At 37.9% G+C, this 20,115-nt stretch overlaps 1 protein-coding gene across 9 annotated transcripts in view; it reads right to left on the bottom strand.

Annotated features, from left to right (window-relative positions):
- Positions 1-7,749: 7,749 nt before the first annotated feature.
- LOC126270012 (F-box/LRR-repeat protein 2-like) overlaps positions 7,750-20,115 on the bottom strand; it is a 48,906-nt gene continuing 36,540 nt past the window's right edge. For 8 of the 9 annotated variants that reach the window (XM_049974042.1, XM_049974043.1, XM_049974038.1 and 5 more), the window contains one exon: positions 7,750-8,379. In XM_049974042.1, the coding sequence (XP_049829999.1) occupies positions 8,359-8,379 (21 nt within the window). In that variant the 3' untranslated portion in view covers positions 7,750-8,358. Of the gene's footprint in view, positions 8,380-8,572; positions 8,753-20,115 lie in introns of all 9 variants that reach the window. The other variant, XR_007549138.1, reaches the window with a different exon arrangement.

Genomic DNA, 20,115 nt, shown 5'->3' with positions numbered 1-20,115 from the left:
AAACTAAAAAATATATGTTCAAAGGGGGTGTTGCAATTGTGTGGACAGTATATTTCGTGTGACATGGTGCAGCATGTGAAATATAATAGACCTCTCTGGTGCTGTTGTATGCTGTGAGTTTTATGTGTGTAATATAATGTTCCTTGGTTGTTGTGTTTGATGTATTTTACCTGGAAGTTTAAATATAGTTACTGGCACTAAATGTCTCTTACTCACTATTACTTATTCAACTGTGTCGACTCTAATAAATAGCAGGGGTTCCAAGACATTTCCTTGGGCTGTGTTGATGACTCTCCATTCAAGATAACTTGCTGAATTTACCCTACCATGAATTCCTTAGTCCAGTCACACATTTCATTTGATACCACATATGATAATACTTTCAGTAATAAACAATGGTATGATAGTGAGTCAAATGCTTTTCAGAAGTCAAGAAACAGTGCATTTACCAGACTACCTTGATTCATGGCTTTAATAATGTCATGTGAGAAAAGCACAACTTGCATTTTGCACAACTGGAATACACGCAGGCTTGTATGGAATGTTCATTCTGTTCAGTATACTGACCTCGTTATGTTTGAGTGCAGACTATGTTCTAAGATTGTAGAACAGGTGTTTGCCAATGACATTGGATGGTAGTGGCACAACCTATGTTACCTCCCAACAATCTAGCAGTTTCCAGAATGAGATTTTCACTGTGCAGCGGAGTGTGCGCTGATATGAAACTTCCTGGCAGATTAAAACTGTGTGCCGGTCCGAGACTCAAACTTGGGACCTTTGCCTTTCGCAAGCAAGTGCTCTACCAACTGAGCTACCCAAGCACGACTCATGACCTGTCCTCACAGCTTTACTTCTGCCAGTACCTTGTCTCCTACCTTCCAAACTTTAAATCAATCAAAAATTCTACACAGATTGTGGTCCATGCTCTATTGGGCCCTTGGTCATTGTTCAGTTTTAGTGATTTCAGCTGTTACTTCACACTACTGACACTATTATCTATATCACCCTCCTTTGGAGTGCTGAGAGAATTAAACTTGGGTAGTACAACTGTATCTTCCTTCGTTAAGGATCATCTGAAGATGTAGTCGCATTTCTGGTTCTACTTCACTATCCTCAGTTTCAATCCCTGTGTCATCCATGGGATGCCTGGACACCAAATGAAAGCCTTCACTTTTTACCAGAACTTCTTTTTGGTTTTGTGAGAGGTCTTTCAATAATATTCTGCTATGGTAGTGATTCAAGGCCTCTTCTGAAAGCTAAATGCATTTCATTTAGCATTTCTGTATCTATAGTTCTACACTTTATTTTAAACTTATTGTGCATTTGTCTCTGTTTCTTTAAGAGTTCTTTACAGTACAGATTCCCTCCCATCACGAATTGTTCTACTGTGTACATAGACTGATGAGCCAAAATATTATGACCACTTCTTGCTGAGAGACTGAATGCTGCCTGGTGTCATTTTGGGCACATAACGTGGTAAGAAAATTGTATATAACTGGAGCAGAGATGAATGGGGAGTGGCTGTAGTGATGATAAAAGCCATAAATGGGAGAATCCCATGACGTAAATAACTTTGCCAAAGAACACATTGTTATGGCTCAATGCCTGGGAATGTTTATCTTGGATATTGTGAAATTAGTTGGCTGTTTGCCTGCTGCTGTCATGAATATGTATGGAAAGTGGTTGAAGGACAGTGAAACCATGATTAGGTGACAAGGTGTTGAACACCCATGCCTCACCACAGAATGTGGAGGTCAGAGGCTTGTTGGCTCTGTAAAACAGGATGGATGGCAATATGTCACAGATCTGATAACAGAGTACAATGCTGGTGCAGGTACAGCTGTTTCAGAGCACACCATTCAGTGCATGTTGTTGATCATGGAGCTTCACAATAAATGATCCCTGTGTTCTCATTTTGATCTAGTGACATTGTCAGTTATGACTGCAGCGGGCACAGGGTCATCAAGGTCCGAACACTGTTGCAGAGGCAACGGAAAAAGCATGCGAAGTTCAGAAGAACGCGAAATCCCGAAGATGGGCTAAAATTTACAGACGCACGAAATTTGGCACAGACTTCGATGCAAGATGCCTTTAATAGGTTCCACAACGAAACATTGTCTCGAAATTTGGAAAATCCGAAGAAATTCTGGTTGTATGTAAAGTACACAAGTGGCAAGACGCAGTCAATACCTTCGCTGCGCAGTGCCGATGGTACTGTTACCGACGACTGTGCCGCTAAAGCGGAGTTATTGAACGCAGTTTTCCGAAATTCCTTCACCAGGGAAGACGAATGGAATATTCCAGAATTTGAAACACAAACATCTGCTAGCATGAGTTTCTTAGAAGTAGATACCTTAGGGGTTGCGAAGCAACTCAGATCGCTTGATACGGGCAAGTCTTCAGGTCCAGATTGTATACCGATTAGGTTCCTTTCAGATTACGCTGATACTATAGCTCCCTACTTAGCACTCGTATACAACCGCTCCTCACTGATAGATCTGTACCTACATATTGGAAAATTGCGCAGGTCGCACCAGTGTTTAAGAAGGGTAGTAGGAGTAATCCATTTAACTACAGACCTATATCATTGACGTCGGTTTGCGGTAGAGTTTTGGAGCATATACTGTATTCAAACATTATGAATCACCTCAAAGGGAACGATCTATTGACACGTAATCAGCATGGCTTCAGAAAACATTGCTCTTGTGCAACGCAGCTAGCTCTCTATTCGCACGAAGTAATGGCCACTATCGACAGGGGATCTCAAGTTGATTCTGTATTTCTAGATTTCCGGAAAGCTTTTGACACCGTTCCTCACAAGCGACTTCTAATCAAGCTGCGGACCTATGGGGTATCATCTCAGTTGTGTGACTGGATTCATGATTTCCTGTCAGGAAGGTTGCAGTTCGTAGAAACTGAAGTGATATCAGGTGTTCCCCAGGGAAGCGTCCTGGGACCTCTGCTGTTCCTGATCTATATAAATGACCTGGGTGACAATCTGAGCAGTTCTCTTAAATTGTTCGCAGATGATGCTGTAATTTACCGTCTAGTAAGGTCATCCGAAGACCAGTATCAGCTGCAAAGCGATTTAGAAAAGATTGCTGTATGATGTGTCAGGTGGCAGTTGACGCTAAATAACGAAAAGTGTGAGACGGTCCACATGAGTTCCAAAAGAAATCCGTTGGAATTCGATTACTCGATAAATAGTACAATTCTCAAGACTGTCAATTCAACTAAGTACCTGAGTGTTAAAATTATGAACAACTTCAGTTGGAAGGACCACATAGATAATATTGTGGGGAAGGCGAGCCAAAGGTTGCGTTTAATTGGCAGGACACTTAGAAGATGCAACAAGTCCACTAAAGAGACAGCTTACACTACACTCGTTCGTCCTCTGTTAGAATATTGCTGCGCGGTGTGGTATCCTTACCAGGTGGGATTGACAGGGGAAAGGGTGCAAAAAAGGGCAGCTCATTTTGTATTATCATGTAATAGGGGAGAGAGTGTGGCAGATATGATACACGAGTTGGGATGGAAGTCATTACAGCAAAGACGTTTTTCATCGCGGCGAGACCTTTTCAGTCACTAACTTTCTCTTCCGAATGCGAAAATATTTTGTTGAGCCCAACCTACATAGGTAGGAATGATCATCAAAATAAAATAAGAGAAATCAGAGCTCGAACAGAAAGGTTTAGGTGTTCGTTTTTCCCGTGCGCTGTTCGGGAGTGGAATAGTAGAGAGATAGTATGATTGTGGTTCGATGAACCCTCTGCCAAGTACTTAAATGTGAATTGCAGAGTAGTCATGTAGATGTAGATGTAGATGTAGAAGTATTGACTGTAGATCACTGGAAACATTCACTTGGTCAGATGAACCATTTGTTACACCAGGTCAATGGTCACGTCTGGAAATTCTGTCACCCAGGCAAACAGCTGCTTGAAACAAGCACCATATCAGGGATGTCGGCCAATGAGGACAAGATTATACTATCAGAGACATTCACTTGGCTTCCATGGGACCTGTGGTAGTAATCAAAGGCACCAAACCATGGACAATGTGAACATTACTGCAGAGCACCGTGCTTAATATGTTCCACAGTGGCAATGGCATTTTCCAACAGGACAACTGTTTGTGTCACAAGGCCAGAATTGATGGTGTATTGTGTTTGAAAGATGGACCAACATGGTATTAAGGAGGTGATCAAAATGTTTTGTCTTATCTGCACATCTATCCAATGCTTGGTCAACTATTTTTTTTAATGATAATTAATTGAAACCCTCAGCTTCCGACAGGCTTTGTTGACATACTTTGATGGGGACAGCGGAAAATGTGTGCCCCGACTGGGACTCGAACCAGATCTCCTGCTTACATGGCAGATGATCTATCCAGCTGAGCCACCGAGGACACAGATAAATAGCGCGACTGCAGGGACTTATCCCTTGCACACTCCCCATGAGACCCACATTCCCAACTGTCCACATACTACATACGTAATATGCCTAATAGATACTTTGCCCCTTTTTTTTTTTTAATTTGTGTCACAGTTCCTCTATATGCTTATGCCAGAGCTAAAGTTTTCAAGTTTAACACTACTTCTTCTTTATCTACTTTACCAAACACAGAAAACTTTATCTACTCTACTAAACATATAAAACTTTTTGCTTGTTTTATTTGCCCTTTGTACTTTCATAACCACCTCGCTATAACTGCCTTACAATCGCTGATACCAATATCATTGTTTAACTTCCTTAAATCAAGTTTATCTTTTTTATGAGAACAAATATATTTCTGTTGTGAGTGAGTGGGCTTCTAAACTATTTGTTCTAAGTAGTTTTCAGGAAAAGCATTTAGTACTGTACCAGAAGATGTCTTGTTATGTCCACCGCTTACTTAATTATTCCAGCTGATTGTTGAATGATTAAAAGTTTCCTCCAGTTATGACAGTATGACTGGTGAACATAAGTACTAGTGAGTTTTTGGTTACATTTGGTTGTTTGTATAGTGTTTGATAGTATGACCCAATTATAAGTTTCTATCCTGTCTTGATACTTATTCTTGCTCAAACAGATTCAATTTCTAAATAATTGATGTATTTGAGGTTCTTGTCTACTGCAACAAATATACACCCTCCATTTTCTATTAGTCTATCCTTTTGATATGCTCTTAGTTTTAGTCCAAAAATCTGCTGCTGTCAGATTTGGGTTATAGCCAGCTTTCTGCACCTGGTATTATTACTAAGCAGGCTTCAGACCAAACGGATCCTGCCTGGAACAAATTCTGAATTTAAAACTAATCCTTAGGCAACAAAGGATTTCTTGTAACAATATTGTATTTACATTTTTGGTTGTAAAAAGGCCTATGACTCAGTTGATTATGAATCTCTATTCTAAAATTTAAAGGAACACGGGATAGTAAAATTCTAACACTGATTAAGGAAATGTTAACTGCCACTAGCTCTAAAGTTAACTTTATGGGAGAAACTTTTGAACCATTTGATATAAAGACTGGTGTTAGACAGGGAGATGGACTCTCCGCCATTACTATTTAACTGAGTTTTGGGAAAGGTAATCACAGAATGTTGGAGCAAAAGTCGAGTCAGAATATATATCAATCAACCAATTGAGGTAGAAGTAATATTAGAGTAGATTGCCTTGCCTTTGCAGAAGATATGGCAGTTCTATCTAGGGATATTACCACAGCTCAAAAACAAATTGAAATTCATAAAGAATTTGTGGAAAAAGTAGGAATGCAAATATCATTTGAAAAAAAAAAAAAAAAAAAGAAAAAGAAAACAGAATATATGAGATGCAATAAATAAGCTTCAAAGTTTTTGAACATGAAATATTGAAAAATAAAAGGGTTTTCCAATTTAAATACTTGGGTGATATCATACGTGAAAATGACCTGGAAAGAACTGCAAATGAAGTTTGATGACAAAAAAATGGCAACTGCATTCAGATTAACACAAAATAATCAGAAGAAGCTGAAAAGTCAGCCAACCAGTTGAAAATGAGGGTTTATTAGCCCTTGACATAGGTTTCGATATTTGTAAAAATATATTCTTCAGAAGTAGTGGGCCTTGTTACGCTACATAATGGTACATTAGATTAGATGAAGCCGAGTAGCTCTTGTCATCATTTAGTGTAACAAGGCCCATTACTTCTGAAGAAGATTTTTTTACTAATATTGAATCCTAGGTCAAGAACTAATAAACCTTTCTTTGCAACTGACAAATGTAAGAAAAATAGCATAGTCAAGGGAAAATACACTAAACAAAAAGGTTACATCTTGGATAACCACAGCGACTGCATAGAAGCGATGGAAAAAACAGATGCCTATAAATATCTAGGATACAGACAAAAAATAGGAATAGATAATACAAATATTAAAGAAGAACTAAAAGAAAAATATAGACAAAGACTAACAAAAATACTAAAAACAGAATTGACAGCAAGAAACAAAACAAAAGCTATAAATACTTATGCTATACCAATATTGACCTACTCATTTGGAGTAGTGAAATGGAGTAACATAGGCCTAGAAGCACTCAATATACTTACACCATCACAATGCCACAAATATAGAATACATCACATACATTCAGCATCAGAAAGATTCACATTAAGCAGAAAGGAAGGAGGAAGGGGATTTATCGACATAAAAAACCTACATTATGGGCAGATAGACAATTTAAGAAAATTCTTTCTAGAACGAGCAGAAACTAGCAAAATACACAAACCAATCACTCATATAAATACATCAGCTACACCACTGCAATTTCATAACCACTTCTACAACCCTTTAGATCACATAACATCAACAGATATGAAGAAAGTAAATTGGAAAAAGAAAACACTACATGGCAAGCACCCGTATCACCTAACACAGCCACACATCGATCAAGACGCATCCACCACATGGCTAAGAAAAGGCAATATATACAGTTAGACGGAAGGATTCATGATTGCAATACAGGATCAAACAATAAACACCAGATATTACAGCAAGCATATTATTAAATATCCCAATACCACAACAGATAAATGCAGACTTTGCAAACAACAAAAAGAAACAGTAGATCACATCACAAGCGGATGTACAATACTAGAAAATACAGAATACCCCAGAAGACATGACAAAGTAGCAAAACTAATACATCAACAGCTTGCCTTACAACATAAACTTATAAAACAACACGTTCCCACATACAAGTATGCAAAATGTACTGGAGAATGATGAATACAAATTATACTGGAACAGAACCATTATAACAGATAAAACAACACCACATAACAAACCTGACATCATACTCACCAATAAAAAGAAGAAATTAACACAAGTAATCGAAATATCCATACCCAATACAACAAATATACAAAAGAAAACAGGATAAAAAATTGAAAAATATATCCAACTGGCTGAGGAAGTCAAGGATATGTGGCATCAGGATAAAGTTGACATTATACCAATTATACTATCAACTACAGGAGTCATACCACACAATATCCACCAGTACATCAATGCAATACAGCTACATCCAAACTTATATATACAACTACAGAAATCCGTAATTATTGATACACGTTCAATTACCCGAAAGTTCCTAAATGCAATATAACATATACCATACAGTTAAAAGGCAGTCACGCTTGATCAAGGTTCGTGTCACTTTCTACTTTTGACCAGACATAACGTCTGAGATAAGAAAGAAATAATAATAATAATAATAATAATAATAATAATAATCTGTTGAGAGTTTTGACCGGGTATGGCACCCTGATAAACTTTTTATTACAAATTCAGTAATACATTTTTAAATGTATTTCAGATATATCACAGTCCAAAATATTTATTTATCATAAAACATTCTGTTTGCATTCTAAAATAAGCTCACACAATGAGATGTTTCCAGATGCTTAAGCACCTCACTCGGCAAGCAGAAGTACATCCAGTAAAAGAATGAAGGATATATGGCAATGCACACAAGAGTATTCAGTATTAAGTTGTGTACATTGAATTAATACAAAATTAATATTTCTTTAATTTTCTGCCTTAGTTTCACTCATACTTGAGTTAATAGTCATTAGGCATAATGAAAATAGTTAAATTTACCTCAGATACAAGCACAACTAAGACAGAAAATTAAAGAAATAGGAACATTAAATAAAGGACCTTGTGTCATTGCAATTTTGGAACTCTACTAATACAAAATCAATCATATTTTGGGTGCTGAAGTTTTTCCTTGGTGAAAAACTCGGATGACAAGTAGAAGAAAACCATTAAGAGTTTTGAAAATATGATTTCCAAGTTGTTATTCTTCCAGTGTACCTGAAGTGCTCATATTAATCTGCTTGCTTTCTAATCTTCACCAAGTGAAATCTGAAACAAATGGTGATGATAATTCAGTTCTCTAGCAGAACTCCAAGATAAAGCTATTGCACATATGAAAGCAAGAAACTAAATGATACACTGTATCATTTGCAAAATAAAACCAAGAGATATAAATATTTCAGTAATTAAAGAAATAATATTGCATCTTTCTAATGGAACATTATGTTGTCATTAGGCTTACCATTCAGTAAAATGAATCAATGCTCCTTTTTAATAACAATTGCAACAGGTAGTGGGCACAGATGAAATATCTGTGGATCACCATCTTCCTCTTCCATAGCACATCACAGCTGCCATTTACTACCCAGACTCTGTATACCCATTGTGGGGTTTTGGGGGCCTCTCATCTTCTCATTCTTTTCTATGAAGTTGTTTGTGTTAGCACCCATTAGTGCTGTAAATACTCTCAATACAGCAGTCACAACATATCACTTTTTATGAGAGGTCATCATTCATAATCAGTACTAACAGATAAATCTAAAATTTCCTGAGCTCCTGTAATTCACTGTTTTAGCTGGTAAGGTGTAAAAATTACACTTGAAGAACTGACACTAAATAATGGGGACAAATTTCAGCCAGCAGGTTTGGTGGAACTACAGTTTTACTACATTAAGATCAGATAGCAGATTGAGAAAACTAACTTCAGAATAGATGACTTTGGAAGACAAAACAGAAGGGCAAGATGGAAGAAGAAGAAGAAGAAGAAGGGGACTATATAATCTGAGGGCATATGGAAGATGTCACAGACACCGATAGTGATAAACAGAGACCAATAGAAGCTGGGGAAAGCCTTTGCCTGGTAGTGAAATACTAACAGCAACAACAACAGCAACAGGTGCACTCAAACTCCATTCTTCTGCTCAGTTTTTTGTCTACCACTGAAGTATGTTGAGCATATATTCTTGTGCGTTAGAGCTCCTTTGTCACTATTGCAAATTTAAGATTTTATTTTGATACAGTTACATTATCCATTTTAATTAGTAATGAGTAAAAGACAATTATTCAAGACATAAGAGTTATTTGTTACACTCCTTTTGAGGAGAGTGGATATGGTCTGCTAAATGCTGAGTAATGACATTGATTTAATACACCTATATTATCATAAAAGTGTTATTAACGTACAAATGTTGGGGCTTAACACAACATACAATGGAGTGTTTAAGAACAGGGTCATTCCACGTCAAGGGGACCAGGGGTCCTCACTCGATTATCTTCAAATCTAATGAAATTTGCCATGTAGGTTCTATACGGTCTTTGGTGGCTACATACCAAATTTCAGCTCAGTATCTTCAGTGGTTGAATTCTTAGGGGATTTTAAAGAGAGGCCACTCACCTCTGCATCATGTGCAAGGGTGCAAATGTGCTAACTTTGCTAGGCATTTTTAAAAGTTCTAGCAAACGTCTGGTCATTTGCTGTAATATACACAGACAGCTTTTTATACTGAATCACACCATGTCAAAAATTAGGGATTTAGCCTTATCTAAGTATAGATACAAGCCTCTAAAGTCTATCCAATTTCCATACGTACTTAGCAACTGCAGAGAATTGCTGTGTTCACTAGTTGTAAATAAACATATCCGTAATTCCCATGCCTGTCCAGAGCAAAAAGCAACTAAAGAGCTGAGAAATGGCAGATGTATTAGGGGTATTTATAATGCAGTGCACCGAGAGAGGCATGACACTTGAGCACTCTTGGCAAGTCACCAAGTCTCATACACAGTAGTCGAAGTGTGAATGAAGCTGTTACAGTCTTGTAGTCACTCAGACAAATATGTCTGAATTTCATGTTCATTTACCTCTTTTTTCCACTCTTCTTCTTTCTTTCTCCTTTTGTACCTCTTTACTTCTTGCTCTGTCCCTTCTGTAATCAATTAACTGAAGTGTGTACAGTGCTTACCAACAACCTAATTTTTACCTCATACTTCCTCTGAACATTTTCCTTCATTTTCATCTCTCCTGTTACTCACAATGGCTACAACTAAATCTGAATTTACATATATACTCTACAAGTCACTGTACAGTGCTTGGCTGAGGGTACATCATACCATTATTGTTGATTCTTTCTTTGTCCATTTGCATAGCAAGCAAGGTGAAATGACTGTCTATATGTCTCTGTATGTGCATTCATCTCTCTTATATTTGTTCATTATCCCAATGTGAGATAAATGAAAAATCACAGTCTCCTTCAAATACAGGTTCTTTAAATTGGTCCAACTGGATTTTGTGAGAACTACATCATCATTCTTCTAAGGATTCCTACTTAAGTTCCCTGAGAACTTCTGTTATATTTTTGTATGGACTAAACCAACCTGCTACAATTCTAGCAGTGTGCATCTCTAAATTCCTTCTCTGTTGTCATTCCTACTTGATACGTATTCCAAACACAGAAACAATTGGAACTGGTGACAGATGCATCTTATTTTCCCAGAACCATTCCAACAAATCTAAGATTTCTACTTGCCTTCTTCACTACTGATTTTATGTGATCATTCATTTTAGATTACTTTATATTATTACCCGTGAATACTTTATACATTACACCAGTGGAAATTTTATCCAAGTCTTTCTGCAGTTGCTTACTGTTGTCCTATGTTAATACTTTCCTGGACACAATAGCACTGCCTGTAAACAATCTTACACTGCTGCTCATTTATTTGATAAGTCATTTACATACTGTATATTGAGACCAACAGAGATCCTATTATGCTTCCTCGGGACAAACCTGATGTTACATTCATTCCTATGGAAATTCGTCATACAGTATAATGTGCTGGGTTATGCTAGTCAAATATTCATTGAACCAATCATATATTTGTGAAGCTACTCAGTATTATCATGTCTTGGTTAGTAGTCAACTATGTAATGTGGTACCATGCTGAATGTCTTTTGAAAAACTAGGATTATGGTATCTACCTGTTCACTTGCATCTGTTTTTTACAAAATGTTGTGTATGAATAAACCAAGCTGTGTTTCAGGTGAGTAGTTTTTCCTGAATCCATGCTGATTCTTTGAGATGATTGTTTTACATCAAGAACATCATAATGTTGGAGCTTAGAGTACGAGGGACCTTTGAAAAGTCCGTGCAAAAATAAAAACTATTTATGTGTTTAGGGTAAACCTTTTTTATTTTTCAATATAGTCTTGTTTTAGACTTATACACTCTGTCCAATGCTGTTCTAATTTGTTGATAATAATAGGAACTAACTTGACTAGAAGAAGGGATCGGTTGGTAGGACATGTTTTGAGGCATCAAGGGATCACAAATTTAGCATTGGAGGGTAAAAATCGTAGAGGGAGACCAAGAGATGAATACACTAAGCAGATTCAGAAGGATGTAGGTTGCAGTAAGTACTGGGAGATGAAGAAGCTTGCACATGACAGAGTAGCATGGAGAGCTGCATCAAACCAGTCACAGGACTGAAGACCACAACAACAACAACAACAACAACAACAACAATAGGAACTGTCCAAGTCTGCAAAATAGTTATTAGTTGCTGCAATCACCTCCTTGTTTGAATAAAATCTTTGTCCCACCAGCCATTTCTTCAAATTGGGGAACAAATAGCAGTCCAAGGGAGCCAAGTCTGGAGAATAGGGGGGGGCGGGGAATGTGAAACGAGTTGGAATCCTATTTCCATTAATTTTGTGATCACAACTGCTGAGGTGTGTGCGGGTGCAATGTCATAATGGAAAAAGACTTTTTTGTGTTTCAATCTCCAGAATTTTTCTTGCAGCTCAGTTTTCAAATGGGCCAACAATGATGAATAATATGCACCTGTAATAGTTTTACCCTTTTCCAGAGAGCGAATGAGGATTATCCCTTGCGAATCCCAAAAGACAGTCGCCATAAACTTTCCGGCCTAAGAAATGGTCTTCGCCTTTTTTGTTGCCCATTCTTTAGATTGTTGTTTGATCTCAGGAGTATAGTAATGTATCCATGTTTCATCCACAGTGATGAAATGATGCTTAAGGTCCTGCGGATTCTTCCTGAACAGCTGCCAACAATCCTTGCAACATTTCACACGATTCCATTTTTGGTCAAGCAGTGAGTAATCGCGGAACCCATCTTGCGGATAGCTTTCTCATGTCCCAATGTTTATGCAAAATATTATGTACCCATTCATTCAAGGTGCCCACAGCACTAGCAATCTCATGCACCTTAACTTTTATGTCATCCATCACCATATCATGGATTTTATCAATGATTTCTGGAGTCGTAACCTCCACAGAGTGCTTAGAAAGTTCAGCATCACTTATGCCTATATGCCCACTCTGAAAATTTTGAAACCACTTATAAACTGTTCTAATCAAAGGTGCAGAGTTACCATAATATTTATGAAGCTTGTCTTTAGTCTCCTGAGGTATTTTGCCTTTAATAAAGTAATGTTTAATCACCACATGAAATTCTTTTTCATCCATTTTTTGACAATCACTCGACTTCCTTGTGTCACATGAATGCCAAACACGAAGAAATAGACCAATATGGCTGAAACTTGGCGTGCATTCTTCCCCAAGATGTTACTAACTAAACATGACCTTGCGTTCTCGCTTCCCGAGCATGGGGTCCCTGGTTCAATTCCCGGCGGGGGGGAAGGTGTTGACAGATGTGAAAATTACCCAACTATCAGTTTAATACGTCACAGCTGTAAAATACTAAAGTGAGTTCTTTACAGACGAATGGAAAAACTGGTAGAAACCAACCTCGGGGAGTATCTGCTTGGATTCCGTAGAAATATTGGAACACGTGAGGCAATACTGACTCTACGGCTTATCTCAGAAGAAAGATTAAGGAAAGGCAAACATACATTCTAGCATTTGTAGACTTAGAGAAAGCTTTTGACAATGTTGACTGAAATACTCTCTGTCAAATTCTAAAGGTGGCAGGGGTAAAATACAGGGAGCGAAAGGCTATTTACAATTTGTACAGAAACCGATGGCAGTTATAAGGGTCGAGGGGCATGAAAGGGAATCAGTGGTTGGGAAGGGAGTGAGACAGGGTTGTAGCCTCTCCCAAATGTTATTGAATCTGTATATTGAGCAAGCAGTAAAGGCAACAGAAGAAAAATTCGGAGTAGGTATTAAAATCCATGGAGAAGAAATAAAAACTTTTGAGGTTCGCCGATGGCATTGTAACTCTATCAGAGGCAGCAAAGGACATGGAAGAACAGTTGAACCAATGGACAGTGTCTTGAAAGGATGGTATAAGATGAACATCAACAAAAGAAAAATGAGGATAATGGAATGTAGTCAAATTAAGTCGGGGGATGCTGAGGGAATTAGATTAGGAAATGAGACACTTAAAGTAGTAAATGAGTTTTGCTATTTGGGGATCAAAATAACTGATGATGGTCGAAGAAGAGAGGATATAAAATGTAGACTGGCAATGTCAAGGAAAGCGTTTCTAAAGAAGAGAAATTTGTTAATATCGAGTATAGATTTAAGTGTCAGGAAGTCGTTTCTGAAAGTATTTGTATGGGGTGTAGCCATGTATGGAAGTGAAACATGGATGATAAATAGTTTGGACAAGAAGAGAATAGAAGCTTTCAAAATGTGGTGCTACAGAAGAATGCTGAAGATTAGATGGGTAGTCACATAACTAATGAGGAGGTATTGAATACAATTGGGGAGAAGAGGAGTTTGTGGCACAACTTGACAAGAAGAAGGGACCGGTTGGTAGAACATGTTTTGATGCATCAAGGGATCACAAATTTAGCATTGGAGGGCAGCGTGGAGGATAAAAATCGTAGAGGGAGACCAAGAGATGAATACACTAAGCAGATTCAGAAGGATGTAGGTTGCAGTAAGTACTGGGAGATGCATCAAACCAGTCTCAGGACTGAAGACCACAACAACAACAACTACCATGGGATTGGAGGATTTCCATGTTATTGAGTTCTAGTTTTCCTTGAAGACTGTACAACTGGTCTCTTGAGGGGAATCTGGTGATTGGTAGAAACATCTGACTATCAGTGTAAGACCAGTGACTGTGATTATTCTTGTCAGTATTAGTTTGCAGTCAGGTTTATTTTGGACCTCACTAGAGCAAATACTACTGTTTCTCTTAGAGAGTCTAATCTATATTTCCAATCAAAGTTCCAGATGTTATAAAAATTTCTCTACTTTCTACTTCACATTTCAACTGACTCTTAGTTCCTAGTATCATGTTGGGCCAACTGCTTTATGTGTGACATGTGAGATCTGGGACTTAACTGCAAATATTCCACCAGTATTTTGAGATTCTCGCTCTCTGGGGATGTTCTCTAGTCTAGTTTATCTAACTGATGATGATTTTTCTATTTTGAGTCTCAGAGTTTTGTCTAAACAGAAAGGAAGAAAGAACCCTTGTGCTTTCCACAAATACTTTGGCAAACAAGTGGCCATTCCGATATATAGTGCACACCTGATCTACGCAAGATGACTTTAAAAGTTTCCACTGAGTAGTGTAGGTCAAGGAATCTACAGCCAAACATATCACAGAACCAGCAAAGGCTCTGGTTCACAGCCTTCACTCAGCTCCAGACCAGAGGATTCTGATCTATCCTTGGAATGATGGCGAAAATTGATAGTTGTGCAGAGACTTCACGAGTGAGGCCAGTGGTCTTCATCACTTTTCACAGTCACTGGGAAGAACTGGGAGTGGTCTCTGAACCTAGGCAGCAGATGTATTTGGTACCAATGTGAATGATGGTCTGCAACTGACGGCTGCTTGTGCTCTCAGTTGCATCCAAGATGGCCTCTTCTAGTGTGTGGACAGTTTCCCCTGTGACACACAGCATGTGCATATTTGTTTTGTTTTTCTCCTGTGATGTCATTTTCCTAAGAGGGGCCATCATACATCTTCCTAACATTGGAACCACCTACCACAAACAGTCTCTTCTTTCTGCTCTGTGGGTGCCCTTCCCACAATAGAGGAAACACTGCTGCATGAGAAGGAGAGGTAAGGCTTGCTGGATCTGTCTCACTAACAGCAGGAGGCAATTCCTCAAACCTACTTATTAGAGCTGTTAGCCACAAACAACTTTCCTTTCAAAATAGCTCCAGATATGTCCTCCCAGCCATCAGGCTTCAAGGTGCCTTCACATTGGAATACTGTCCTGTCTCCCTATCACCAGTGCAATTTTCTGCAACCATATGAAACCAGTCGACAACAGTGAATAAAGCTTCTAGGTGTTCTCAAAAAGCAGCCAACTCCTTCTTTATGGTTTCCCAATAGCCACAATCTCTAGCCATACATACAAATGAATTTGTTTCTTTCAAGGACTAGATTGTACTTACATAAACACTAATCAAGGAACAATGCAGAAAACTGAGCTGCTATTGCTGTGAGAGTTGTGCTAATGCTGAAATCTCAGGACCATAGCCACTACTCAAAACCTAGGGCCTAAGTAATCTGACTCTTCCCCTCTCCTTTCCAACCTTCTGCTAACAATTCCTGTTTTGTCTCTGAAGAATTAAAACACAAGTTCAGACAGCTTTTTTATTGCATGTATTTCTATCAGCAGAACTAGGAATTTTGTTACCTGAAGATAAGTACCGGCCAATCATTTGGTCTCCATGTACATTTAATAGTTTTCAGAACTACATTTTCCACTTAATAAAGTTACCAGTACTTAAATATAATGAAATAAACAGACTCACACAAGATTAAAACAAATTGATAAACAGCACTTGAAAATAAAATAACCAGTAAATTTGGTCAAAGGCAACTGCAAACTTAGCAGCAATATGTTACACATTTACACCTTTGACTTGGAATATAACACTTTTTACAGGATAGAAGAACTGTAATTCTGAAACTTCCTTGCCAACAACAATTGTTTGCCAAACCTGAACTCAAACCCGAAACCTTGTGTTTGACAGGCAATGCTCTTATTGCCTGAATTATCCAGATGTCACAATCCACCACTGCAGCATTACTTTTAACCACACCTTCCAAGCCTCACAGAATTCCTCCTACATATCTTGTTACTCAAGCACTACTAAGAGAAAGGATATTGTGAAGAAATGGGTTAGCTGCACCCAAAGGGTTGGTTTTCTGGTCTGGCACACAATTTTCATCTACCATGAAGTTTCAAAATAGTGCACAATCTGATGCTGAGCGAAAGATTCATTCCGAACTGTAATATTGTTGCAAGCCATACTTTATAAAAGTCTAATACTAATACAATTTTGAGGAAGTAAAACAGGAAATGTGTATAATCCAAAGTGCAGATGAGAAACCACTTTTCAAACAAACTGGAAGAGTAAACTGAATGTTGTTTGAAGAGGATAAACTGCTAAGTAGCATGACAAAAGAAGTGAAAGAGATTAATGTGGGTGATTCAGGTGACTGATAAAATAGATGAAGGTATGAGATCAAATTAGGCAGTAGGATATGAAGCAATGCTTTTGGAATAGTTACCATAAGCTTGTTATCTATGGATTAAAATGTTGTATAATCCTTACTTCCAAAGAAGACATGAAAGAATAAATCAGAAAAAATACAATGATCATTATGAAAAACAAAACAAAACAAAAAAAACAATTATTGGATCAGCTTAATAAAGAGTAAAGAAATCTGAGAAGCAACTTTGACTGTATGATTCAAGAAACTTCACCTTTATGGTATTGGGATAGCCAGAGACAAAATGCAATATGGTGTCAAATGCTTCACTTTCTGAGGAGCTTGTCCATGACATTTGTTCACAAACCATTTTAAATGTCTACAAAAATATATAAAGGAACACCTAATACAGACAATAAACATAGCATGCCTTGTTTCAGAGAAATAGGTAGTATTTCATGAGGGACAAAAGAGGAATTGCATGGAGGAGGATAGAAAAGAGTGATAAGTCTCCAATTACCACCCCACCCCTATTCCCACATCCACTAGCAAAGCAGGACGCATCTGTTAATGATACAGTATATCTATAATATGTTAAAATGGACAGAATCTGAAGTAAAGATGAATTAGAAGAAACTGAAAAATGGAAAGAATAATGCAATTAAAGAATAGAAAAAATGGGGAGTGAGAAAGAGAGAGAAGCAAAGGGGAGGGTTGCATGTATGGAGGGGAATACATAAGTAACTGACAAAATTCTAACAAACACTGTATGTACAAAAGTGGATGGATGGGAGGGAAGTTTAGGCTAATGGACATCATGTCCAGGAGTGAGGCAGGAGAAAAGCATATGTTGGAAAGCAAGTTCCCATCTCTAAAGTTCAAGGAAACAAGTTATGGATCAGGTGATCCAGATGGCCCATATGGTATAGCAACACTCAGGTCTCTTACATCATACTGCTCAGCAACTGGGTTCCAGACAACTTCAAGTTGGATAGTTCTTTTTGTCAATTTATACATTCTGTGAGGGCTCTTCAAAAAGTAAGTTACCCTTTATTATTGCAGGCCAAGTAATTTTTATTGAATGCTGCACTGCACTTGAAAGGGACACAAATTCATGACATTGGTTTTCAACATAGTCACCAAGTCCCTGTAAACAACAGTTGGAATGTTCTACCAGTCGTTCAATTCCTTGATGCCAGAAGTTCACTCCTTGGTCATACAGCCATTTCAGAACTGCTGTGTCAACATCTTCAGTGTTGGAAAATCTACAACTGTCATTAATTAATTCATCGACTGCCCTGACACCGTTGTCTATGGTCAGTGTTGATGGCCTTCCTTCCCTATCAGCATGACCCACATCTGTGCAGCTTTGGTCAGATTGTTGGCCCATTTCACTACCGTTGGATATGTAATTGCATTTGGTCCATCAGAATTTCACAGTGATCTGTGTGCAATTTAGACATTTTGCTCACAATGATCGTACTGTCTCATGTACTTTAACATTGGAATATGTTTCCTGTTGTTGCACCATTGCACTTCCACACTGTGTTGCAGCGGTTACCCATATTGCAGCAGAAGTGTCTCTGCAGGAAACCCAGAACATGTACTCTCTTCTGACAATGTACCACTCTTGTTGCACTATGGTCTTAGCATTTGATGTCATGTGTGACATACTTTTAGAAGTTCCCTCATATAAAATTGTGCATGAACTTACATCACCTGTTTAACAAAATAACTTTTTTTTTTTACATGGTGCACTGCTGCTAGTGTAGAGTTTGCCTCTGGTGGAGCTGGAATAGATAGTCGTGGGTAAGTGTATGGGACCAGTTTTACATAAACAATAATTACAACAATAGGAACCTGTGAATCCCATATATTGTGATAAGGATGTTGTGGAATTCATGAGAGCTTTGGAAGGTCACTGTGGCTGGAATGGAAAGGATATAAGGGAAAGATGACCCCATTTCAAGGCTTAATCTGAACAAGTTTTAGCCCTGATACAGCAATACACTGACATATTAAAAGCTTAGAATCTGACAGGTAACAAGGGGATGCCTTTCTAAGTATTTTGGAAATAATAAATGTAGGTATTGGATGAGTAGAGGAGTGCAGTATCCAGGAGCTTTGTATTTGAACAAGGTCAATGGGTTAGTTGTGGGAAAGAAACATCTGAGGAAGGTTATTTGGAAAGGTGATGAAGAGGTGGCTATGCACCACATGCTGACCATAAGGAAAACAAATAAGAAATTTTGAGAAGTAGTCAGAATTAAAAGTTTGGGTTGATACAACAACAGACAGAAAAGAATTGCGCTGAAATTTACTGAAATTAAAATTGTGTACCGTTCTGAAATCTGAACTCAGAATATCAGCTTTCATGGGCAACATTGTTACCAAGTGAGCTATCCAGGCATGCCTCACGACCTGTACTCACAACTTTGCTTCTGCTAGTACCTCTCTCCTATTTTCCAAACATCACGGAAGTTCTCCTGCATATTTTGTGGCATTAGGACTCCTGGAAGGAAGGATATTGCAGAGAAATGGCTTAGCTACTGCCTAAGGGATTGTTCCCAGAATGAATTTTTTACTCTGGTGGAGTGTACATTGATTTTGAATCTTACTGAATAACATGCACACAGTTTTAATCTACCAGGAAGTTTAAAAAATTATTATCTGTAAATGAAAAATAATGAAAGCAGTGTTATACTTGAGGAATTTTTTGTTTAATAGAAGTTGTCTTTTACTCTGAGAGAATGGACAAGTAGTGAGAGAGATTTTCATAAAACTGTATTTCTGGACCAAATGTTAACATGAGTCTGTAATAGCTACAATGAGAATTCTGAAGAAGAAGAAACTATAAGCATTAGAAATGAACTGGTAGCAAAGAAGTATCTTCAAGATGAGTAACAGACTGCTTAAGTCTGCTATGTTATCTCAAGTGGTTAATTCAGCTTTTGAGGAAGTGTTTGAGAGAAAAGTTGAGGGAAAGATAGACACAGGAGTGTACAGCACATTTATTCAAGCATCCATCAGGGGTGTCAGGTATATTAGATAGATAGGAATGAAAACAAAGCATTTGTCAGAATAAATGGAAGGAGAAAATCTAACCAGAGAAAGACTGGTGGTTTAAGAAAAGAATGAACTAAAGAGCAGTGGCCTCAGTTTTATGCGTTAAATAAACTTAACATTACAACAGATGAAGGAAAACACTGGATCAAATAATAGTAACACAAAATTTCAAAGCTGATCTGATTTTGTTCTGCAGTATGCTGCTTCTTCAAAAAGGTCAAATAAGAAGTTTGAGTCTACTGGCTATTTGTATTAGTAGCACTCACAGAATAAGGATTGAGGAATGAAGGTACCCTAACTAGACAGCTGCACAAAAACCAGATAAAACATATGA

This window comes from Schistocerca gregaria, chromosome 1 (genome assembly GCF_023897955.1).
Source record: "Schistocerca gregaria isolate iqSchGreg1 chromosome 1, iqSchGreg1.2, whole genome shotgun sequence".
Taxonomy (NCBI): domain Eukaryota; kingdom Metazoa; phylum Arthropoda; class Insecta; order Orthoptera; family Acrididae; genus Schistocerca; species Schistocerca gregaria.
The sequence above is the reverse complement of the archived record's forward strand: the minus strand, read 5'-3'. Positions and strand labels throughout refer to the sequence as shown.